Genomic DNA, 24,064 nt, shown 5'->3' on the forward strand with positions numbered 1-24,064 from the left:
AAAGTATTATATTTTATATATACAAAAATTTAGGTCTTGTGAGGCTTCGCCTCACTCCTAGATGGGGTATCCATGGAACGTCTCGCCCACGTCTATGACTTTTAATACATTGGTTACTAATAAAAATAAACACGTTAATTAACATTACGCAATAATTCAATCATCAACAACCACATCATATGGTTTACATTATATAATTTAAATATATAATCTCTCTAGCGTTATCCATATTTTAGCGGAAGACAAGATATTTTTGAATCGCCAATATCGAAGGCATTGGCTTAAGAAACAGAAGGCGAAAACTACAGTGTGAAGTCTTTACTGGATCTTGGCATATTATCCATCAAGAAACAGCTTAAATTATGAAAAATGCACGTACGCAATTCTTTAAGCATGTAACATGCAAAGGTTAGTCGTCGATGCACATTAAATTATGTAGATTGGAAATTGAGTTTCGATAAAGGCTTAAAATTTCTACTTTCATAACCATCTTCTTGATTACAACATCAAGGGACTTGATTGATAAAAATGGACAATAACGATCACGTGATATCAATTTTTCCCTTGTCATCTAAAAAGACTTCCAATTCCTGGGACATTCTAATCAAGGAGATCAAAGGCCTTGCATTCTGCAGTTGAACAACATACTCCACTGGAAAAAGAAGCAAGGCCCATCACTTATATGAACCCTCTACTGTAGTTCTCACTCAAAGTCTACAATATCAATCAACTCTTATCTTGACTGCAAAACCCACATTTCATCTGTTTACATATTTTCTTACTTCCATTTATATTCTCAATCACGAAGAGAGAGATCAAGAAACGACACCCAAATAAAAAAGTGGAAATTCTTTTAAGTTGGACTTTACTCTCAAATCAAACAAATAAGTTGGACTTTACTTTCAAATCAAACAAATAAGTTGGACTTTACTCTTTCACTTAACACCAAACATTTGTCACCACATACACTTTTGATATGGATTCTATACATGTATATAAGGTTTAGGGTTTAAGACTTACTTACACATCAAGTATGCTATCATGACATTTAAAACCTGCGTTTTAACATTTTTACATAACATCGCATGATTGGTTTGAGATATCGTTATCTTGACGCATCTGTTTCATACAAGTAATCCTTAAATTAAGCCATGTCAATTCCAACAAAGATTCTCTCCGAATCCTTTTGGTGAGGATCCTAGGGATCCGTAAATTGGGTATGTTTATCGTATATCGTGCGATTAATTTTTGTCAGGTTCTGTTTGTATTTTATTTTAAATAAAAATATTTGAAATAATTTCTGATCGCACAATGTACGATGAACATATATGATTCACGAATCCTCGGAATCCTCACATAAAGATCCGGCGAGGATCCGGATTCATCTCAATTGTCATGTTTTAAAACTTCGAATCCTCTCTTTTCTTTGGTGAACATGTTTTAGATACTCTTTCTTTTGCACGTACACATGTATAGATTCTCTACCAACGGTCAACTGTAAGTAAAAAACTCGCAACTGTTTACACCAAATAAGAAAGTTATACGTGTCTGTTCGTGAACTCCCCCACGTTTCAATACCCTACTCGCTAAAACAGAATGGAACCAACCGACACTTCCCGCGCCTTAGAGCTCATCGTAAACCTCGACGCACCGGATTCCCCCTCTCCACCAGCTTTACTATGGCCACGAGGCGCACACAACGCATCCTCCACTGCCACTCGTTCTTCTCTTCTTCGTCATCACCACTCCGCTACCTCCACATATCCCAAACACCAATGACAGCGTTAATCAGATTAATTAACAACTAATTAATCCAAAATTAACCGCCATTTTCCGTTAGGAGCCAGCTATCACTCTCCGGCCAGCGATGGCGGCGATAACGGGACCGGCATCGTCGTCGTTGATGATATCGTTGTCGTTTAAGCCAGCGTGCGTGCTGAGATCGACGAGGCCCGCGAAAACGACGCCGAAGAGCAAGCGAGAGAGGCAGGGGCGGACAGCGGTGGGGGACTTCGGACACTTGGGTCAGGTGGTTCGGAAGGACGTGGAGTTTCTGAAGAGGGGGATTGGCAGAGGGATTGAGTGGGCGAATAAGGCTTTTCGAATTCCTGAGGTTTCCAAAGCCGTAGACGACGTCGTGTGGCTTCGCAACCTCGAAGACCCCGATGCGCCGCCATCGCCAGCTCCGTCTTGGCCTCAGCCTGCCTATCCAGGTGAAGTACCTTCTTCCTATGTGTATGTAAATTTTGAGAATTTTTTATTGGAAGTTAGGGAAATGTGCAAAAATAAAACCTTGTTACAAAATTTTAAATGCGGGGCTAAAGCAGCGGTGATTTATATACGATTTATTATCTGTTTAGTGTCTCGCAATTTTATTTTTATTAAAAGTTTGTAACGAGTTCTATCTGCGCATATTTCCCGAGAAGTTAAGATAGTTTGCTTAATTTGACAAATTGGTTCTGGTTTTATTAATAAACCGCCGCAAATGTGGAATCTTTCAAGTCTCACCCTTCATGTAAAGTTCATCACTTGGTTAGAGATGTTGTCGAATTATTCTGTGAGTGCTCCCATCAATTTACTACTGTGAGGACTAGATTGGTCTTGTGTCTTATTAGGGTTCCTTTGATTGTTGTTCAAGGAAAATGGAGGTTTTCTCTCAAGTATTCATGCACGTATTATATTTTTCCAATGACATTTTAATAAATAAGGACAGAAAGAACTCAAATCTAGCAGATTTGTGGTTGCTGATATACTAAACCAAAAATATGTAACTGTTCTTCGTGTGATTCTTTGATTCGTTAATTATCATTTTGTGTGCTCCTGTCCCAAATTTGGAAAATGCAATGAGGCTTGCAATTGGGTTGATTGAAAAAATTAAAACTTTGGGGGTTGACATCTGTAGAAAACGATTCTGTAAACGGCCAAAGCTTAAAGTATTGCTTGCTTGCATGGTTTCTTGCAAAATGATGACATAGATTCAGAGCACTTCAAATTTGCTTGTACCTTGTTTAGTTGAAACTGATGTTGGAAATCCATCATCTGACACTGACAGAGCTGTCCGGCGTGGATTTGCTCATGGCTGATCTCAAAGCTTTGGAGACGTACGCTCTTTATTTCTATTATCTGTCTAAGATTTGGTCTAAGCCACTTCCTGAAGTCTATGATCCAGAAAGTGTTGCTGAATATTTTAGATGTAGGCCCCATGTAGTGGCCTTGAGACTTCTTGAGGTAGGATTCAATATCTACAAATACTATTTTTTCTTCCAAAGATCCGCCACATTTTCTTGGATTGTGGAATTGTAAATTGGAAAACTAGGACAACCCTTGTTCTTTGGTTTTACCAACTCCTTACATGTAGTTCAGGGTCTGTCATCTTATTGTTGTTCAAAAGCTTTTACTTATCTTGCTTTATAGAATAGATCCTTATTAGATTCACTACGTTGTCTACTGTAAGGTATTTTCCTCCTTTGCTTCTGCTGCAATCAGAATTCGGACTGCGGGGTTCAGAAAGTTCTTAAGGCTAAGTTCGGACGTGGATATTAATGAGAACATATCACAGTACAATTTTGGAATGGTGTTAAAAGAGACTATGCTAAGTCTGGGTCCCACTTTTATCAAAGGTGAGGAAGACTTTCTAGTTGAAGTTTCTGATCATTTAAGCTCTAGTTCTCATCTTTTTTGTTATGCTCCACTTAACTACTAAGTTTACTCTATTGTTGTTTTGCATATTGTCCTTTAAATTATATACTGGGATTCCTATTTTCTCCAGCAGTCGCAAGATTACAAATTTTCTAGTTACATGCGTTTGCTTGCTGATGCAGTTGGTCAGTCCCTTTCCACAAGGCCGGACATTATTGGCGCTGAGATGGCCAAGGTTAGATTGTACAGATCTTGTATCTTTGTTTTTAATTTGAACATCAGTACATTACCTGCCACCAATGTGAAAGCCTAATATGCTCCACTTTCACATATAAAAAAGCTTAATATGAATCCATACTGTGTTCATGTGAAAAGTGATCCATCAATGTCCATTTACAATGTCAAATAAAAATGTTTTACTACAAATCTTCAAATACTTTTTATCCCGTCCTCCAATAATATGTGTAGATTTTAATCTTCTGATCTTTATATATGCGTTTGTATGTTGGCTTGCTTTGCATCTTTATGCAAGTGGCTTCTATAATTTCAATACTGTTGTATTCATGGTTTTTTGTTCTCTGATGTGAAAGTCGTATTATATCTTTGCATGCAAGAAATATTTTTTCGTTTGGTCATCTTTACCTTGAAATAAGTTAACCTGCTCTATTTTCTGCTCATCCTTCCTCTTTGGTTGCAGCCATTGTCTGAGCTGCATGATCAAATTCCTCCATTTCCCAGGGCTATGGCTATGAAAATTATCAAAGAAGAATTAGGATCTCCTGCAGAGTCATTATTTAGCTACATTTCTGAGGAACCTGAGGCTGCTGCATCATTTGGTCAGGTGGCTTAAATATGATTAATCGAATCATCCTGCAGCATATAAGACATGTAGAATTTATTTCTTATTTTCTTGATGTTTAACACATTTTAGGTCTACCATGGGCGTACCCTTGATGGATTTGATGTTGCTATCAAAGTTCAACGGCCTAATTTGCGTCACACTGTAGTGCGCGATATATATATTCTTCGCCTAGGGGTTTGTACTGGAATCAATTAATCTTGTGTTATTTAATTGTGACTTTCTGTATATGTTTTTTAATTAAGCTTGTACTCAGTTGTGGTAACCATTTCAGCTTGGGCTATTTCAAAACGTAGCTAATAGAAAAAGTGACCTGCGTCTATACGCTGATGAGCTCGGGAAAGGTTTAGTTGGGGAATTGGATTATACTTTAGAGGCTGCAAATGCTTCCAAGTTTCAGGTAATGAACGCATGCTTCAGTTGAATTGAATGAATATACTGATCAATTAAAAAAGGTTATAAAAGTATTAATTACACTTATAGCCACCTCGTCTTCTAGATATACCCAGTTTAATGAATAAGTTTGCAGGAGTTGGGGTGGTTATAGGACAGGTTAATGGTTAGCATCCTAATCCTGATCCAGATGGGATTGGGTTGTATACAGTTTTTACCAGTAAGCAACATGATAGGGTTAGAATGAAATTCCAACCATCAATTGACATCAGTACTAGATAGGTGGAGGATATATTTACATTCCAAATAATTAGTTATTTGTGTGATGTGTAGCTTCTTGTCATAAAAAAAATAAAAAAATAAAAAAAACTTTACAATAGTGAAAGGTTATTTTTTGGGAACAAGAACCAAAGGAGAAAGGAAACTTGAAGAAGTAGACCTTTATTGTTTAGAGGATCAAGATTTATTTGTTTTGGAGTTTCTTTTCAGGAAAGAGATGGGTAGAAGAATGAATTTGGGTGTTGCTTTTAGCATGGAAGTGAAAGTCATTTGGGAACATATGAAGCTTTCCTTCTCTGTGACGAGACATAGTTATAAAAATTCTTGTTTCAGGGTTAGATGCTTTTTTCCTTTTAGTGACCATTTGTTGTTTTATGTACAGGAAGCTCATTCCTCCTTTCCGTTCATGCTTGTGCCAAAAGTTTATCAACATTTAAGTCAAAAGAGAGTTCTGACTATGGAGTGGATTGTTGGTGAGAGTCCAACTGATTTACTCTCTCTGTCTGCAGCTGGAAGCCCTGTTGACAGTGGCTCTACATATTCAGAGAGGCAAATACTTGATGCCAAAAGACGTCTTCTTGATCTGGTCTGCAATCTGAATTGCAAGATTCTACTTCGCTTAAATTCTTGTTAATTTCAGATTCCTTGCACAATCCAAATATAATAGCTATCAATGTTGACAAAACTGACGTGAACTCTGAGAGGATAATGAATTTGAAATAATGTATGTTGGCGAGAACATACAGGCTCGAAGGCACTGGAAGGTGAAACTTTGGGGCCAAAAGAACACTGTTATTTAATAAGAAAACAGCTTTAGCATGAGGCAGTGAGATTACACGTTCTTTCTACTTTAAATAAACTGAAAGTTGCAAATCTTTTCTTGAGTAAATAAAATAACGCTATAAATGTGGTTTCTGAATTTAGTGAATTAGTGATTCCAATAAAATAAGATGTTGAAAAGATGTTGAATTATCCTTCTAAGTGCTTTAGTTGAGTGACAGATCGTTGTGCTTTGAATGGTGTAGGTTAAGAAAGGAGTGGAGGCATGCTTAGTTCAGCTCCTCGAAACAGGCTTATTGCATGCTGATCCACATCCTGGAAACTTGCGTTACACATCCTCGGGACAAATTGGGTACCTCTTTGGTCACCATTATGCAGAACTAAGCTTTACTTTCTATATCAGAAGATCTAGGTATATATCTATAGCTCTTATTCACTTCTGGTGATTTCTATCCTATGCCAGGTTTTTGGATTTTGGCTTGCTTTGTCAGATGAAAAAGAAGCACCAATTTGCTATGCTTGCATCCATAGTGCACATAGTAAATGGAGATTGGGAATCCCTTGTTAATTCTTTGACTGAAATGGATGTTTCAAGGCCAGGGACTAATCTCAGGCGTGTGACTATGGTATCATCAGCCTCTCTGTTTTCAGTTTTATATATAGTTTCGGTATATTAAATGTTATTTGGGTTACTGAAAAATATGTTTTTATGGAAAGCAATGAGATTGTACAGTCTTTATAAGTATAGGGTTTAGGATCTGGAATATGAACTGGGAACTAATTGAGCTGTAAAAATGTTTCAGGATCTGGAATATGAACTTGGAGAAGTAGAATTTAGAGATGGAATTCCCGATGTCAAGTTCAGTAGGGTGAGAATCATGTCTTGATCTCAATCTGTACAAATGATAGACATAATATTTCTTGGTGCCTATAATAATAGTTAGTAGAGGTTGATTGTAACTGTAATTTTTCTGAAGGTTCTGAGTAAAATCTGGTCCGTGGCCTTCAAGTATCATTTTCGCATGCCACCTTACTATTCGCTTGTTCTACGTTCTCTTGCTTCATTTGAAGGTAGGGTTCACTTGCCATAGGGTATCAAATCTCATTTACTCATATTTTTTGTATCTTTATTCTTTTGGACACTCGGTGGGCTGTGTTAATTTGCCATACATCACTATCCTGTAATATCAAGATACTGATGTATGATCGCTATCTAGATGCCCTGGATGCCTCCATATAGTTGTGCATCCAAGCCTTATCAGAACTTGATGTATGATCACTTTAAATGTGTTTTTTCTGTTTTCCAGGATTAGCTGTAGCTGCAGACAAAAATTTTAAGACATTTGAAGCTGCATACCCTTATGTTGTTCGGAAACTTCTCACTGAAAATTCAGCTGCGACAAGGAAAATATTACATTCGGTATGAAGTGCTCAAGAACCATAGGCTACGCTGTTACTTTTTGTGGTTTATTACATGTCCTACGGCATTCCAATCCATATCTATATGCACATAGTAATGATGACCACTTTGTTCCTTTCTTCGCATGCGTATAAATGTAAAATCTATTGTGTAAAACATGTTAGTTTAGGCTTGGTAGGTATCGGTATAGCACATACAGGAAACTTTGGACCCTTCATTTGATTTCTTTCATGATTCTGATTAATGAAAAGATAACTTGTTTGATGATCAAAGGCATTGGGGTACTTTTTGAAGGACAAAACTGTACGTTATTATGCTAATCATCATCACAATGGGATGCCTGAAATTGTTTTCATCTTGAATGAAACTTCCAGTCATATTTTCAGTATGTTTGTTGTTTATTTACTTTGTTCGCTCGGTTCAGGTGGTTTTTAACAAGAAGAAGGAGTTTCAGTGGCAGAGGCTCTCTCTTTTCTTAAAAGTAGGTGCAACTAGGTATGTTAACTTGTATCTCTTAAAGTTAATTTCCTACAGTACAAGTTTATCTTTGTATATGTCTTGGAACTTTAAGAACTTTAAAATCTTGACCGGCTAGCTGATAAACTTTTGCACGCTTCTGTTGTGGATGTTCGTCGTGCACAGCTACCTTATCCTTCATTACCAAACATAAAATTTTCGTGTTTTTTACATTTGCTTGCAGGAAAGGTTTACATGAGATCATAGCACCGGAAGTTGATACTTCCGTCAGTTATTTACCATCAAGGGACGGTGGTGCAGTTGATGTTGCAAATTTTGTCTTGAGGATTTTACCATCCAAAGATGGTGTTGTGCTGAGAAGACTCTTGATGACTGCAGTGAGTTCCCTTATGCTGGGCTCTTTTCTCCTTTGTATTTATAATATCATAACGGTCAATGACTCTCTTTGTCAAAATTAAATATAAAGACGAAATTCTAATGCAGGATGGAGCTTCACTGGTCCAAGCAATGGTATCCAAGGAGGCAAAGGTATACCGCCAGCAGTTTTGCAGGGTCATTGCAGATGTTCTATATCAATGGATGTATGCAGCTAATGGACGGGGCATTACAAAAACTCGGTATAGTTCCGATCTGAAAATGGCAGGCGGGCCTGAAAACAGAGAGAGAGGTCCATCTTCCAGAGCTCCCATTTATGATTATCGTGCCATCTACAGAGATCGGCGACTCAGAGTGATTGTCTCGAATGTGCTTAAGTCTGCAAGGAAAAGTCCAATTCTAATGCTGAGGCTCTATTGGACTTCCTTCGTCATGTTTGCCACAGCGTTCGCTCTGGCTTGTCATCGTGCTTTATTATCCTTCGCCGAAGACCACTTAGGCCCGATATCTTTTGCTCCAAAGCAATATGCCATCCAGTGATGTTCATATTCAACTCTCCCACAGAGCCATTTTCAAAGAAGATAAGAGTGGGCTTCCACTTACAGCATTCTTTGGAGCAAATATGATTACACCGGTCCATTAGATCTTCGTCTTCTCAGCGTTCGTTGTATTTACAAAAACGAAGCCAGAAATGAGGACGGAGGTGGATCAAAGATGGCATTGCAAGCTGTCGAAAGGTATAAAACGGCGAGGTATGTGCACAATCCATATGTAACCTAATCCGTATAGCCATCTGCATACACATTGTCTGTCAAGTGGTACGACGTTGGAACGTGTTTTAGGGTTGAATGCATCAGATGGGATGTAATGTAAGAGATCTCGGCATCTCATTAACGCCGTCTGGAATTAGAAGCTAGACAAAACAGAGGATTCTTTTCCATGTTGTAATACATCTATTTTTTTTGGTTGGTAGTTGACATGTGAAGTGATATTCCAATCTCAGTATTCTTGTTGAATGTTTGCAATCATAGGACTGTTGAGCAGAAAATATCTCTTGCTTACGACCTAAGACTTCTCACCTAATACCACTGAACCGTAATGCTAACTGACTGAAAATATTCATTTGAATCTGACCTTTTTGCATGGAACACGTGAAAGATTTTTTCAAAGTTGTTTCAAGCATTGTGTATTATTTGAATATGACATTTTTGCATGGAAGATACGATTACGAGATAAAGGCTCAAGGCCGAAAGGGTTGATGAATACCTAGGAAAACTTGGAAAGACTTTAATAAAAGACTTAGACTACTTGGATTTAACAGAAGACATAACACAAAACCGAGCACAGTGACATTCTAGGATTCATATAGCTGACCTCACTTAGTGGGATAAGCCTTGTTGTTGTTGCTGTGACATTTTTGCATGGAACACATGTGAAAGATTAATTCAAAGTTGTTTTAAGGATGGTTATGTTGATGGATAGGGATTCGATCAATCTCATAAGCGACGATATAAATGCTCTTAACCATGTGATTTGATCACAAAATCTGGTGAGCTCGTATCAAAAAATCATAGAAAAACAAACTGCCCAAATTGAGAAAAAAACTTTCTTGCAAGATATGATTTAAAGTGCATCACTTATGCAATAAACACTTATCATATGCTAAAAAATTACATCATCCGTCCAATACACGCTTGCCACATAATTTCTTTGATTACAGAGTTTCTCTCCTATTTTGTACAACCTTGTAACCTCAATCCAAGTACCCCCTTTATGAAAAAACCAAAGTAGCAAGCCAACTAAATTAGGTCAGTCCAATTTTAACATTTGGGGGAAGTAAACTCCAAAGAACCCATTTTTATATTTAATATTCACCGGCTGATCAAACACTCCTCCTCCGATCGGGCCGATCCGCAATCCTTACGATCCCAAACCTTCCCTCCACCCAAAATCCGATTCTCCGATCTCACATCTACGCCCAAAATCCACCGGGCAAACCGACCGCCGCCCATGAGCACTCCATCACTCTCAGGGGTAAAGCTTTTGAATTTTCTTCAATTTTCTTCCGATTTTCGTTTTCCAATTCGAATTTTTTACTGTGGGTGTTGCAGAGCGCGGGTGCGTTCTCTGGGTTCACTCGGCTATGCAAGGGCTTGGCGGTGGTTCTTATTGGAGGCCACATTGTGGTTCAGCTTCTCCCTCACGCCGTTGATTACCTCGCTCTCATTCCCGCCAGGTATCTTTTTCTCGGTTCGGGCACCTGCACCGTTCGATTTTGGGTTTGTTGACTTGTGAATTGGGAATTTGCTAAAATAAATGGTGAAATATTGCGTAAATCTGTGTACAGGAATGGGTTTTGTGAAAATTTTGTGAAATTTAGCGTTTTGAGGCGTTTGATTTTATGGGTTTGATCTGAAAGCCAGCTCCGGTTTTTCGTGCCGCTTGAGTGGCGTTGGGAGGTTGTAGCAGGGGATGATGATGTTAACTCTTTTTTATATTTGTATTACAATTTACAAGGGATGCAGTGTATGGGTTGTATAGGATCACAGACTTCGTTTTTGTGTAGATTCTGTATTTCCGAAACTTAGAACTTGATTTTCTAAGTGAAGCTTAGCGCCTCCTCCTTTAATTTTTTGAATCAGATGCATTGTTAGGCCCGGTTCTGTGTATGCACTCTATGCTCCTTGTTGTTTGGGTCTGTTTGGGTTTCTTCATTGGTCTTAATCTCTGTGCCTTTATTATACTATGCCTTATTTTTTATTCGTAAATTTGTTTAACTGAATTCCAGTTGAGCAGGTTTATAATCAGACTATGTTGAGGTTTACATGATTGATGTTGCATCCCTATGTGTGTTCACTCTATCTAATGAAGAGTGAGAGCAAGCTCATATTTTTGAATTTGGAACCTCTAACTTAATTCTAATCCAACCTTCTGCTTTGTAGAACGATTCCTTTTGTCTGGAACCTCATTACATCCGGTTACATTGAACAATCAATATATGGGGTATGCACTTCTGATTCGATAAACAATTTTTCTGTGATGTACTCGTATACTGGAGGAGGTTTCTTGACCCGCACTTATTTAACAGGTTGTTATCAGCACTCTTGGTCTTCTTTTTATAGGGAAGCTGCTTGAACCTGTGTGGGGTTCTAGGGAGTTCTTGAAGTTCATCTTTGTAGTTAACTTCCTAACTTCCATATGCACTTTCGTCACTGCTATCGCTATGTACTACATTACAATGACAGAATTTTACCTGTAAGTACTAAGAAATAAATTAAACGTTCAGAAAAATAAAAAGTTTTTCCAATGCTGGTTCATGTTTTTGTCCTTGTTTTCATTTCTTCCTACATTTTCAGCTTTATTGCTTCTGTCTACCTCAAGGTATTTTGTAGTATGTTGGTTTATTTGAAAATGGAAGTGAATGATGAACTTGGTAAATTTGAATCCAACTCTAACTGCAAACAAATGTTTAAACAGATCATTCTGCAACTGTCAATGTGTGTCTTCCATTGTTCATCTCGTACATAATAATTTTTGTACATTTGGTAGCCTAGTTTGATCGCTTCTTTTGTCGCATTCTGAATATTGTTACTTTATTTGGTTCATTTGTGCTAGATATATGCCTGTTTCTGGCTTCCACGGAGTCCTTTCAGGTTTCTTAGTTGGCATCAAGCAAATCATCCCCGACCAGGAGTTGCCGTTGTTGAAAATAAAAGCTAAGGTATGGACTTCTGAGAATGACCTTTTGTGAAAATTTCTGCAGGTTATTGAATATTCTTAAAACTCTCTGTTTGGTGTTGGTTTCAATCGTGTGCAGTGGTTACCATCTATCTCGCTATTGTTGTCCATTGCCATAAGCTTCTGGACAGAAAAGTCAGCAACACATCTTCCAATCTTAATATTTGGAACCTATACTAGTTGGATTTACCTAAGATACTGGCAGAGTAAACCAGAAACAAAACTCAAGGGTGACCCAAGTGAAGATTTTGCATTTTCTACATTCTTCCCTGAATTTTTGAGGTACATAATCACCATTATTTTCAAACTCTTCAATTCAATATGGAATATTCATAGTTTCCATTGCTCTTAAGTGTTTCTTGTTATTTCTTGCAGGCCAGTCATCGATCCTGTTGCATCTATATTCCATCGGATGCTCTGTGGAAGATCTGAAGCTTCCAATGAATCCCAAGGTTACACCCTGGGCAGTACGTCATTGCCTGGATCTGACCCCATTGAAGCATCAAGAAGAAGGTAACATTTCTGTTCTCAAACAGCATCCAGCTTGAATGTTAAATGTTACATCTCCGAAACAAAATTGATATGTTCCTTGTTCGGATGAACTGTGGAGGGTAACCTTCCCCTCATAAATCACACCCTTACTGTTTACACAGGCTTGAACATGGGATCTTTGAACCCCGGATCCTTAAGGATGAATACATGCCACTAGATAGCCAACATGTTATTAGCTAAGGAGATTAATAATCAAATAATTGGGGAAAAAGATATTCATTTTTGTTGCTGTTTCTTGCAGAGAAAGAGGTGCTCGAGCTCTCGAAGAAAGATTGGCAGCTGAGAGGCTGGCTGCAGCGCACGGAACAGAAGAGTCAGGAAGAGATGCCGCGGAGAATGTTTAATTGCTTGGGAACTCGTGTCGTTTCTGTTCTTTGAAGAGGAGGCTTTTCTATTTTTTTCTGTGTGTTCCCGCTCTCCGTAGAAATTCGAAAGAGGCACGCGATGTGGATCTCTCTTGAAACATTTGGGGCCATTTTTTCATGTTGTACAAATACATCTTCTAGCATATATATGTATATATATATATATATATATATATATATATATATATATATATATTTGTATCTTGGATTTAAAAGGATGCTTGTTTAATGGGACGCTGTTTATTCCTGATTTAGTCTCAATACAAACACTCATTTGATAACCTTTGACTTTCACATAATTACAACTTGCCACTCCCTCTCTTCTACCGGAGAAAACTTCCTCAATTAGTATACCAACCTTTGTTCCTGGCATCGCTCTTCAGAAAATGGAAAACCCTTTTCTTCCCCGTGGCTTGTCACATAACCAGCGGCACATAAACCTCCGTTGTGGCAGAAAGACTTGCATGACATGAGTTCATTATCACGCGACAAATGATCGCATTGTTATGGTCTATACGAGGATCGTCGTCAGACGGCAATTTTTTAGTCCAGAGGTATAAGGAATCACTACACTACATCACTATCCACTACCCAATAGACATGGAGAAATGTTACGGGGACTCTCTCAAAAGACAAACTCTCGATAGACTCTCTGTCACCTCACAGTTTAATGTCAATTCTCATGCTAAAATTATAAAACATTATGCAAAAAACTTGAGTTAATAGAGACTTCATGGAGAGTCTCACTTTTAAGAGAGCCCCCTTCGCATTTCTCAGCATGAATAGGAATTAGAGATATCAGCAATAAACCAATTGGAGAAGTTAAGAAAGATGCGGGAATGGTGCCTCCAGTCATTAGACAAACAGTTTTCACCTTCATTTGATTCAACCAAATTTACAACTTCTTATTGTCTTTATATAGCAAAGATATCAGAGAGGACAGGCAGTATAAACAACTTGGCCAGGGTTTCCATCAGCCCGGGATTCCATAGAAAAGAAACTATACTTTCCGTTGCAGAATTTCACCTCACCAGAGCTGCACACAAATCAGGGGCCACATGACAATTTTGTCATCTGTCGTGAGTTCTATGTACAAATCAGCTCTCCAATGATTCTCCAGCAAAGTACTGTCGGTGGACCATTTTTTTGTAATCTGTAAAAGAAAAATATAAGAACAAGAGTTGTATAAGAGGTCTGCACAATCCAGATCAGGAAGAATAGGCACTTCATCACTGGGCATCATATTTCATGATGTTCAACTACGAAACATTAGTTTACCAGGTCGACATTTTACAGATTGTGGAAAGTAACTATTCTCATGGTGAATTCGTAACCTACAAAGTCTTGAAATTAGGATGGACTGGAAGGTGGTTGAAACAAAGAAGGACATCTAACGATAAGTTTTTGAATCCCAGTTTAAAAAACATTTGATAAGAATTATAGGGAGTAACTAACCTTCCTTATTACTCCACAGTGCAGCAGCATAGCTGTTGAGGGGACTCTCCGGGTTTGGCTCTGCAGGTAAGAGCTAAATGGTCAGGCAAGAACAAATGAAATCTATGAGAAAGTTCAAGCATATAAGAGCAAGCTTACCTCCCAACAGACTTTGAATGGACAGAAGTATAGTCCTGCAGTCGTATGCTGAAGACCACTTGTCCTGTGCCACATATAGCAAAGAACAATATAAACTTTTTGAAAATACATGAAACTGAAAGAAAGGGAACTCAATCAACAATAGACTCATAGACCGACACTATCACTCCACTCCATGATAATAAAATAATATTTGTATTCCGCAACCCTTCCATCAATGTTCTCAAATTACCCATATGATCCTGATCTAATTTTTTGTTTTTATTGTTCTGCATAAAGATGGTCATGGCAGCCATGAGAACTACTCTGGCTGTTGTGACGTTGTCAAGGTTGGCACATTCATGTGGGCACCGCAACACCCCTGGGTAAGGGGCACTGGCATACTGCCATCTAAGCAGCACTCCTGAATCAGGGCATTTACATGTGGGCAACACCCTGAATGGAAAAAGCATCACAATTCGAATTATGAATTTTCCAACTGATACTAATTTATATAGCCTCTCTTCTACACAACTATGTGAGCAAACATTTAGATTTATCCCACCGATACTAATTTTCCATAAGGTCCCTCATGTAATCGTATGGTGGACCAAATTCCTCCATACAAAAAACACTGTGACCATCATATGGTCAATTTAACTTCTCCATATTACAGTCATAGACAGTTAGCAGTTTATCCTATTGGAGTTTAGTATCTCAAAGCTTGATACCAGTTTCTTTATTGTAAATGTAACGATAGATACCTGCAGGATATCAAGACATATGTTGCCAAACTGATCAACATTTGGATGGAAGCACATTGTCTCAAACTTGACTTGCGGCGGCTTGAAAGGATAGTCCAGAGGAAAACGCAAAGAAAGCTTGTACGATAAACCCTCATACATAGTTCCTTTTCCACCTTCGATTGTGCCAACCCATGCAAAAATGCTCTCGCCTTCAGGAAAAGCCGATACTCCAAGATCTCCTCCACTCATCTGAAAACAAGAACCAGTAGATGTTGTGTCAGTAATACAATAGTTACTAGTCCCATAACAAGAAATACGGTCATGAATTCATCATTAAAATCTGTCTAGTAAAGACTAAAACTTCAGTGTCAAGTAGACTACTTTTAGGCCTTAAACTTCAAGACGATATTTGGCTGAGAAAATTTTTCTTCTTGATTATGCTTCAAGTTTTCAACTTATGAACTTAAATTTGAATCCACATAAAACCCAATTCAAGATTTCAACAAAAATCAACAACGACTGCAAGAAATCGAAAAAATAAGTACACAAATTTGAAAATTTGAGGAAAAATAAAAAACAAAGAATTGAGAGAGGGAGAGAGAGGGAGCATACCATGAGAGACATCAACTCCTTCTGAAGCCTACAGCACAATTGAAGCAAAAGCCATCTGAAGTTAGGACTTGAATTTTCTCGGGATCCAAACAGAAAACTAAAGAAAAAAGGACTGACCTTTGAGAAACGGAGGTGGTGTCGACGGGGATGGAAGAAGCAGGAGGCTTTTTCTGACTAGTTGCTGCTGTATGGCTCTGACGCTGCTGGTGCGTGGCCGACGAGTTGTCGGCCGTCTGATTGGGTCGGACCTCCATGGCTCACGATGATCAATCGCCTCCTGATCGACGGTTGCTATTCAATATCTGATTTAACGATTTCTGGTAGCGGTGGTGGCGACGATGAGGTTGTCTTTCTGTATTTTCGTTTCTTTATCCTTCTTTTAATTCCTTTTATTGAGATTTTAATGGAGGCACGACTTTAACTGTTGATGACAAGATTATAATCACACCCCATAATAGTTTATAGTTTAATCCAACAAAAATGATATAATTATAATCTAAAACAAGCAAGAAAATTTTGATGATGCAGACAACACTAATAAAGTGATTTGTTAGAACATCATTAGGGGTGAGTCTGCCTTATTAATTAGAGAGTTTTTTTTTTTTTTTTTTAAGTATCAGCTAGTAGCTTTGTCATGACAGTCCACTTTTTTAACGATCATGAAGACTCATAGATGCATTTTAGTCATCCCTAACCACTATCGTGTGATCCATTAGCACAAAGAATTTAATTCATGATGTATCATGTGAAATGCGAGTCTGAATTAGCACAAAGAATTTAATTCAGGATCTGCTATGTGAAATACAGATTTAAATTTGTCCCTAAACTACTGAGACACACCGTAATGATTATTAATTAGGTAGTTTAAAATGTGCTTAATTTGATCTCAATTGAGAGTTTAAGGTGTGTTCTCAGTCTCACTTACTCAACATATATTTTTATGTATTGTACTTAATTACAAATTCAACAAGTTAAAAAAAAAGTTAGACTTAATTAATAAGAATATAACATCAAACCTTATAAGTTAGACTTAATTAATAAGAAGATAATATCAAAAATTTGATTGGAGGTGGTGTGCAATCATAGCAATCACCTAGTTGGAATACGATTGAAAAATATGGTGATGTGATCATTACGAATCTTTTGATGCCATATATCCATGCAAAGGATTTTTTTTAAAAATTAAAAATGAAGCATTTAGCAATAATTGTGAATTAAATGACAATATACAGGGACTGGATCCTCTCATGAGCTCAGGATGGAGATCCTCCTAAGCAGCTTATCCAGATCGTTGAATTTTGATCAACATGTGTCTCTCTAAAAGTTATAATAATTGCAGTCGTTGGATCAAATTTAAACAGTCCGGATGAGCTGCTTATGAGGATCCTCTTTCTTTTACAGTTCCAACTGAAGGGACAGAAAGTAACCTGAGACTAAAGTGCTTATTACAAATTTAAACATCATATCAATCAAGCATCTTAGTCAGTGGAATGATCTGGGGTAGGAAAGCCAAAACAGTAAAAGCATAATTCAAACCCATAAAATGTTACGTTCATTCATGTTTGTGAGCGTAAAGTATCTTTACCTACTTATAACTGTTGGAAAATATTTGTATTTTGGTTTATTTGAATATTTGGTTTTCTGAGCTTGGTCCGTTAGCATTAGGGTTTTGGTTTCTTAGCTTTTAGGGTTAGGGTTAGTTTATTATAAATTCCATGTTTGTTATTCAGTTGAGAAATAAGTCAATTACAATGTAGCTTTTAGGGTTTTGTAGCCGTTCTGGCATTCTAGTTTGTTTAATAATATTTTTATTATTTTGTAATCTTGTTCGTTGCGCACTCTGATATTCAACTTGGTATCAGAGCAGATTTGATCATTAGGGATTTAATCTGCTTATGTTTGCTCGTATCAGTTTGTTTGTTTTTGGATTTCGATATTAGTTGTTGGTAGTCTAAACTGGATCTGGAGCATCTGCATCCTTCACGAACCTACATCTCACAGCTTGATCTGCACCTTGACTCGGGTCATACCCTCATCGACTTCTACGATTCGAATCTGTCGCAACCGGTATGAAGTCCTGCATTTTGACTTTGCACTGGAGTTGTTTTATTTGCTGCAATCCTTTTCCTTATGCTCGACTTGGTTGCTGCATGAATTGAAAAAAGGCCCAGCAGGAGGAAAGAAGGAAAGGGAGAAAATTAAAAAAAAAGGAAACAAAAGAAAAAAAGAGGACGAAGGAGAAAATAAAAAAGGAATAAGAAAAAAGAAAACGTTGGTTCTTTGTTTGAAGGCCCACACGAGCAGAAAGAAATATATGGTCTGTTGGTTGGATTTTTTTATTGTTTGTTTGGAAGTTGGTATTGGCATCGGCATTGATATTGGTATCGGCATCAACATCGGCATTGGAATTTGGAGGCTTGCATCCACATCTGCTTGTTGGCAAACTCATGTCGTGTACCGCCATGAGTTTGACGGGAGGTGTTGGAAAATATTTGTATTTTGGTTTATTTGAATGTTTAGTTTTCTGGGCTTAGCCCGTTAGCATTAGGGTTTCGATTTCTTACCTTTTAGGGCTAGGGTTAGTTTATTATAAATAGCATGTTTGTTATTCAGTTGAGAAATAAGTCAGTCACAATGTAGCTTTTAGGGTTTTGTAGCCGTTCCGGCATTCTAGTTTGTTTAATAATATTTTTATTATTTTGTAATCTTGTTCGTTGCGCACTCTGATATTCAACTATAACTTTTAATATTGTATAACACTCACACGTGATTGATAAATCAAAATCTTGGTTTCGCCCCTGCTTTACATCCTAACTTTTGAGATGAACTCTCAAATAACGAAGACATATCTTAATGAGCGAGAACAAAGTGACGGAAATGAATTGTTGAAAGAAGTATATTTTTAGTAAAAATGAAAGTGTGTAAAGTACAATGTGTGATGCCTGAAAGAGCAAAAAAATTCACATTACCATCATATGCATCTGCAGTAAACTTTTCTACGTACAATACAATTGAATGGAAACATCCTACTCCTAGCCACTATATACTGCTGCAATGCTCAACCAAATATAGTGTACCAAAATAGGAAGGAAAAAAAGAGAGAAATAAGAGGTTAGCAGCATGTTCTATGATCCAACTACATCTACTTGTTCAGTTGCCTTTTCCAAATGAAATATCAGATGAACTAATGGCAACTTCATGCTGAGACTGGGTACGACGAACTGGAAGCGGAGATCGAGGCAATTCCGTTGAGCCAGGCTCTTGATCCAGATCCCTAACGTTGGTCATTTGCCTAATCTCATCCCCGTCACTAGCTCCAACATTGTTGTTTGGTGAATGTGAGGACCCTTCAGTGCCCCAATGACCCATTTCAAGGTTTGATCGCCTCGGAGATACGTAAAATTCATCGTCATTGCTGCGGTAGTTGTGGTTGTGCAGCAGATGAACTGGGGACGTGCCGTGCGTGGGACTTGGCGGCATGCTTGAGAATGGGGTGGTTGAAGGTGAATGGCGGCTGTGTTTTGTGTTCTTTTTGGCTTTGTGGTGCCAATCTTTCAGTGCTGCTGCCACTCCCTCATTGAAAACGGTAGGTTTCATGGTCGAACCCATCTGTTTGATCAAACAAAACAAAGTAAATCGAAGTTGAATCAAGGCTTCATCACTCTAGTACCCCCTGGAAAATCAAAACGAAGCGAGATCATTTTTACCTGAGTTACTAGAGCATAGAGAGGCAGAGTCACATAACTGCATAAAACTTGTACAATGACCCTGTGGAGATCACCAATTTAGTATTGTGTGCACTAGTAAAATATTTGTGCTCATTGAATAAGTTTGTCACGCCCCAAAACCCCGAACACACGTGAGAGTGTCATGTACAACCGGATCATCAAGCTACGTGCTGCAGTCACATGTTCGGGATTTTTGGCCGAGATAGAAGTAATCGCAGGTCATATAAGAAAGTGAAAGTTCAAATATTGATTAGTGTGTAAAGCTCAGTGCTCACCCGAATGAGAGCCTGACGACAATGTCTTCAGTGCTCCTGTGGAAGCAAGAAGTTATCCCAAACTCATACTGGAGAAGAAAAAAAGAACAATTGGTTACGATATGAGACGCAGATAGACGAGGGGGGGTTTTTCCTCCAATTGCTCGTGAAGTGTTTTTGTATAAAACTTCTTTTTAATTTGCCAAATAAAACTGGATGTTTAATTAAAAATCTTAATTAGAGAGGAAATGTGCTTACTGTACTCCATGCAAAGAAGGCCATTTGAAATGCATTCTGCAATGAAGAGGAAAAGATCACAAAAAAGCAGCATGTGAGCATATAATATCAGTGAATTGAAGAAACAATACACATGAAATTTCGATGCGTTTTGATGTACCTGAAAGAGAACAAAGTGGAGGAGATAGAGCATGAAGCGGGGGCTTCCGAACCAAAAGAGGTGATCGCTGGGTTGAACAAGAGGTGCACCCTTTACTACATCCCCTCTCTCCTGAATCCTCAGCCCCATCTTTGTTATAATCACTTGTAGTTTGGTTCCAACCGTTAGGACTATCTGCAAGGTTTTTAATTACCATCAGGATCTTCTTTGTTGCTCACGACCTTAAGGCCTCGTTCGGTGTTTAGGATTGGATAACTCACTACCCACCAGGCGCTGCCTAAATGTATGTAGCATGCATGAAACTTGAATGATATATTTTATGTGGAACTTACAATTAAAGGGATGGTTGGTAGCCAAATATAAGAATACCATCCTGTCCAAAGAGGAAACAATTCTTGGTCAGTAAATTAAGGTTCATCACATTTTCGGAATCAATATGAAAACGTAGAGATTCACTATAAGTTTATAACAGTAGAAACAGATTAGACCAAATTGACCTTTTTTTTTTCTTCAAAAATACTCAAGATGTATGGGAATCAAATTTGCACTAAATCACGGTTAAGCAGACTGAGAGCCTTGTCAGAAAAGTCCATCAATGGATTTATCAAAAGAAAGCTTAATTGATTCGGTTCATCGTGAGTACTCCGTTAGGTTACAATCAAACTGAGATTCGTATCCAGATTAATTCCGAAGAATATCTCACTTACCGTAAGTGTTGGACAGCAAGAACAGCACTGCAGAGAACCATATAATTGGACTGCATTAATCAATGAAATAAAAGTTAGGTTTATAAGACAAGTATTTGACTGAAGAACCTAATGAGTTTAGATGCTTCAATTGAGAACACCAACCTGATCCCCACAATAACTTTGAAATCCTCTTCAACTGATCTGTTTATGTACTTCTGAAAATCAAATGTTGACTCACTTCCTGGTGCCAAATGTGCCTGAAATCACAGCGCATAGAAATTGAATCCCTTTACGACCGGCATCAATCGCGATGCAAAAAACTTGGGCAGATGTTGGACTCACCATGATAAATCCATGCCTCAGAGTTAAGTAATCAACCTTTGTAACTGAGTGGAAAAATTGTCTAAAGAAAGAGACCTGAGGAAGAAAAAGGAGAAACAATTAGAACACCCTTAAATCATGCCCAATCCAATGTCCTGATTCCTGAAGCCCTAATATTCCAGGCATTATTTGAACTTCATGTTACAAGTTCATTGACAATTGATATATAACACAACCGATAATGCTTTTGCAGAAAATTTCAACGAGGATTTTTATGAATAGACTTGAAACTCAGTTTCATATTAAATAACACTTAAAATACTATTTTGAAGAAAAACCATAAACGTTACTATTATTGTGTCCGGCTGTTATTGCACTATACATGAGGGTTTTTTTTTTTTAAGAAGATTAACACTGAGTTTTAAAGTTGACTTGTTGATCAAGAAACAAGGTTGAACCTCATAGTGACATGTTACTTACAATACAGAGGGAGACTGGTGACTTGCTCCAGAAGTTCAAATGTCTTCGTCCAAATGATGTATCCCTTGCAAACCTAAACCTTTCTGGATCTGCAATGGAAATAATTGTGAAAAAAGAAAAGAAAAGAAAAAAAATGGTCAACAGAAAGATTCCAGAAAGATGATGTATTGAGGACTTGAGAGTCAATCTGGGCACCAATTAATCGTTCTTTAAGAAAGAAAAAACATGAACTAGAAAATTAATCATATGATAAAGAATGATTTGGATGCTTAAACCATTCATAATCTGGGATGGGGCCCACATAGCTTTGAAGTTAATAAAAGGGTTTGGTAAATAAATTAAATTGAAGTGAACTACAAACCATTAGAGAACTGGCGGTATTCAATTGATTTTGTCTCTTTCTCCCAAACCTTCCATGTTCTCATCTGTAAATCCAAAACAACAATGAAAAGATGAGAGAGAGAGAGAGAGAGAGAGAGAGAGAGAGAGAGAGAGGGAGAGAGAGAGATTCCAAGACAGTAAAAAACTTGCCAGTTTTACCTTGTATCTTCCCAAACCCAAGGTAAGGATGCAGTAGAGCACATGAAAAACTGCTAACACAAAGATAAAAATATGGAGTTGGTGAATCCCATATGAAGACACAAAGGCTACTTTTCCCTGCAGAAAAAGTGCAGTCAATTATATCCAACTCACATACACATGGTAAAAAGATAAAAGTAACTAACTATCCCTTAGTTTTTACCTTCTCTGTGCAGTAATCATATCCTTTTACTGCTAATCTGCGCCTGGGATTGAAGAACTCAAGAAGTTTCCTACCATTCTTTCCAGATTTTGATGACTTATTATATTTGCAGGGATGCCAAGTGGCTCCAATACTTTTTGATATGCATATATCAGAGATTGGTCCTTGCAGCACAGTTAGGAGCAAGGATAAAAATCCCAACAGCATAAGCTCTTCAAAGAATACAAAGACAACAAAGAAAATGGTTAGGCCATGAACCAAAATCACTCTTTATAAATCCCCAAAAAAAAGGAAAATAAATGACCACAATTAGATGGTTATATACCAGATTTGATCTTCTCAAGTGCTTCAACTAGAGCTCTCTTGTGTTTCCTTGCTAACCACTAAAAATGATGCAAGAAGAACAATAGCAGTTGCAAATTAGTCCCAATTCGGAAACTTGAGAGTTGCAGTATAAGTGGAAGGAGGAAACGGCGAAAGTGAAATACCACTACTTTTAAACGTTATTTTACTTATTCTGTAATTCAAATGCGGGGGATCACCCCTACTACATGCGATTTGGTTGCATTTGTATGCATAATCTGTATATTTGAATTCCTCCAGAGATAATCTTAAATAATTTATGAATTGAGAATATTAATTACCTTTCCTATGAGGTGGATCGTATGTTCAATGAAGATTGAAACTGCAAGCAACACAAAACAGACCACAGCAACAGCCCATGTCGGTGTTTCCTCTAGTGTACGCTCTTTAGCGAGTTCAGCCATTACAACTTAATTCTACTGAAAAAAGCTCGCTACCAAAAAGTGCTTTTGCATCCAAAATAATGAGTTCGTCTTTGTTATTTATAAGGGAAAATTTGTCTGCAGAAGGGAAAGGGCAAGGACAAAAAATTCAAGATTTCTTTTAAGACTTTTTCAAATGAGTGTAGCATTAGTCAGTCTCTGTCAATGTGTGGCAGCTTTATCTCCAAGTACTTAACAAAATTACGTAAATAAATATAAATCAGCAAACTTTAACTTGGAGATACTTGGCATGCAAATTTAGAAACATTTCTCAGAAGATCGGATTTGTTAGAAATTATGATTGACTGGACTTAACATGTGTAAGGAATATGACGGATTTGAAAAGAAAAATAAAATTGAGGTTTAATTACAAAATTAATTGACAATATGATGAATAATTTAATTACTTATAAGCACACGCAAATTCCTCATTTTTCTCGATGTGGAATTTATCATCTCAACTTAACTTTGTATTAATAAAATGTTGATTCATTTGGTTATTAACATGTTATCTATTAATATTATCAACAGCTTGTTAACATTACGTTGAAAATCCAACTTTCTTTTTAGAGAATTTTTATTTTTTAAATATATAATATTTCCATATCTTTGGAATTAGAAATTGACCAAATCCCAAAATGGCATGGTCAAAAATGGCTATTACGTGTTCATCATATATTTTTGTTGTACTTTTGAACTGCGGGTCAATCACAAAGAAGATGGACATGTGGCGGGGAGAGAGCTCCAGATTATTCCTCTTACAAACTATTAACTTAAAAGATACAAAGGGTATTTTCAGTTACGTACAACGTCAAAATTCAAGTAAAAAAATTGTGATCTTTTTATGGTCAATCGTTATTT

At 37.5% G+C, this 24,064-nt stretch overlaps 4 protein-coding genes across 4 annotated transcripts; 2 read left to right on the forward strand and 2 right to left on the reverse strand.

The window, feature by feature from the left end:
* The first annotated feature begins 1,626 nt into the window (after nucleotides 1-1,626).
* LOC103444814 (uncharacterized) lies at nucleotides 1,627-9,238 on the forward strand. Its single transcript, XM_008383758.4, has 16 exons — nucleotides 1,627-2,213; nucleotides 3,053-3,228; nucleotides 3,455-3,620; nucleotides 3,822-3,874; nucleotides 4,337-4,480; nucleotides 4,571-4,675; nucleotides 4,773-4,898; nucleotides 5,553-5,756; nucleotides 6,196-6,302; nucleotides 6,414-6,576; nucleotides 6,754-6,819; nucleotides 6,928-7,021; nucleotides 7,258-7,370; nucleotides 7,795-7,865; nucleotides 8,071-8,224; nucleotides 8,331-9,238. The coding sequence occupies exons 1-16, from the start codon at nucleotides 1,868-1,870 to the stop codon at nucleotides 8,760-8,762; spliced, it is 2,520 nt and encodes an 839-aa protein (XP_008381980.3). The 5' UTR covers nucleotides 1,627-1,867; the 3' UTR covers nucleotides 8,763-9,238.
* Nucleotides 9,239-9,937: 699 nt separating this feature from the next.
* LOC103444813 (rhomboid-like protein 19) lies at nucleotides 9,938-13,158 on the forward strand. Its single transcript, XM_008383756.4, has 8 exons — nucleotides 9,938-10,256; nucleotides 10,334-10,458; nucleotides 11,165-11,225; nucleotides 11,311-11,477; nucleotides 11,838-11,943; nucleotides 12,040-12,242; nucleotides 12,336-12,473; nucleotides 12,754-13,158. Exons 1-8 carry the CDS (start codon nucleotides 10,233-10,235, stop codon nucleotides 12,854-12,856), a joined length of 927 nt encoding a protein of 308 aa, XP_008381978.1. The 5' UTR covers nucleotides 9,938-10,232; the 3' UTR covers nucleotides 12,857-13,158.
* Nucleotides 13,159-13,732: 574 nt separating this feature from the next.
* LOC103444812 (uncharacterized) lies at nucleotides 13,733-16,366 on the reverse strand. The gene is made up of 6 exons (XM_008383755.4): nucleotides 15,925-16,366; nucleotides 15,808-15,835; nucleotides 15,214-15,444; nucleotides 14,471-14,534; nucleotides 14,333-14,392; nucleotides 13,733-14,030 (listed from the first exon to the last, which is right to left on the reverse strand). Exons 1-6 carry the CDS (start codon nucleotides 16,059-16,061, stop codon nucleotides 13,975-13,977), a joined length of 576 nt encoding a protein of 191 aa, XP_008381977.3. The 5' UTR covers nucleotides 16,062-16,366; the 3' UTR covers nucleotides 13,733-13,974.
* Nucleotides 16,367-18,743: 2,377 nt separating this feature from the next.
* LOC103429291 (MLO-like protein 6) lies at nucleotides 18,744-23,477 on the reverse strand. Its single transcript, XM_008367434.4, has 15 exons — nucleotides 23,063-23,477; nucleotides 22,744-22,801; nucleotides 22,419-22,630; nucleotides 22,217-22,333; nucleotides 22,038-22,101; nucleotides 21,677-21,765; nucleotides 21,218-21,292; nucleotides 21,038-21,132; nucleotides 20,894-20,943; nucleotides 20,519-20,559; nucleotides 20,187-20,360; nucleotides 20,048-20,083; nucleotides 19,811-19,878; nucleotides 19,515-19,575; nucleotides 18,744-19,416 (listed from the first exon to the last, which is right to left on the reverse strand). The coding sequence occupies exons 1-15, from the start codon at nucleotides 23,183-23,185 to the stop codon at nucleotides 18,958-18,960; spliced, it is 1,722 nt and encodes a 573-aa protein (XP_008365656.3). The 5' UTR covers nucleotides 23,186-23,477; the 3' UTR covers nucleotides 18,744-18,957.
* Nucleotides 23,478-24,064: the final 587 nt, after the last annotated feature.

Source organism: Malus domestica, chromosome 07 (genome assembly GCF_042453785.1).
Source record: "Malus domestica chromosome 07, GDT2T_hap1".
NCBI classification, from domain to species: domain Eukaryota; kingdom Viridiplantae; phylum Streptophyta; class Magnoliopsida; order Rosales; family Rosaceae; genus Malus; species Malus domestica.

What these genes read in the sequence shown, in the direction of transcription:
- LOC103444814 (XM_008383758.4), top strand. Translation starts at nt 1,868, where the DNA reads ATGGCGGCGATAACGGGACCGGCATCGTCGTCGTTGATGATATCGTTG. An exon ending in ATCTCAGGCGTGTGACTATG is followed by an intron (nt 6,577 to 6,753) that starts GTATCATCAGCC and finishes AAAATGTTTCAG; the next exon opens with GATCTGGAATATGAACTTGG. An exon ending in CAAGGAAAATATTACATTCG is followed by an intron (nt 7,371 to 7,794) that starts GTATGAAGTGCT and finishes CGCTCGGTTCAG; the next exon opens with GTGGTTTTTAACAAGAAGAA.
- LOC103444813 (XM_008383756.4), top strand. Translation starts at nt 10,233, where the DNA reads ATGAGCACTCCATCACTCTCAGGG. An exon ending in CTCGCTCTCATTCCCGCCAG is followed by an intron (nt 10,459 to 11,164) that starts GTATCTTTTTCT and finishes TCTGCTTTGTAG; the next exon opens with AACGATTCCTTTTGTCTGGA. An exon ending in ACAATGACAGAATTTTACCT is followed by an intron (nt 11,478 to 11,837) that starts GTAAGTACTAAG and finishes CATTTGTGCTAG; the next exon opens with ATATATGCCTGTTTCTGGCT.
- LOC103444812 (XM_008383755.4), bottom strand. Translation starts at nt 16,061, where the DNA reads ATGGAGGTCCGACCCAATCAGACGGCCGACAACTCGTCGGCCACGCAC. An exon ending in ACCACCTCCGTTTCTCAAAG is followed by an intron (nt 15,836 to 15,924) that starts GTCAGTCCTTTT and finishes ATTGTGCTGTAG; the next exon opens with GCTTCAGAAGGAGTTGATGT. An exon ending in AGGAGTTGATGTCTCTCATG is followed by an intron (nt 15,445 to 15,807) that starts GTATGCTCCCTC and finishes TCTTGTTTTCAG; the next exon opens with ATGAGTGGAGGAGATCTTGG.
- LOC103429291 (XM_008367434.4), bottom strand. Translation starts at nt 23,185, where the DNA reads ATGGCTGAACTCGCTAAAGAGCGTACACTAGAGGAAACACCGACATGG. An exon ending in CGATCCACCTCATAGGAAAG is followed by an intron (nt 22,802 to 23,062) that starts GTAATTAATATT and finishes CATCATTTTTAG; the next exon opens with TGGTTAGCAAGGAAACACAA. An exon ending in TGGGTTTGGGAAGATACAAG is followed by an intron (nt 22,102 to 22,216) that starts GTAAAACTGGCA and finishes TTGGATTTACAG; the next exon opens with ATGAGAACATGGAAGGTTTG.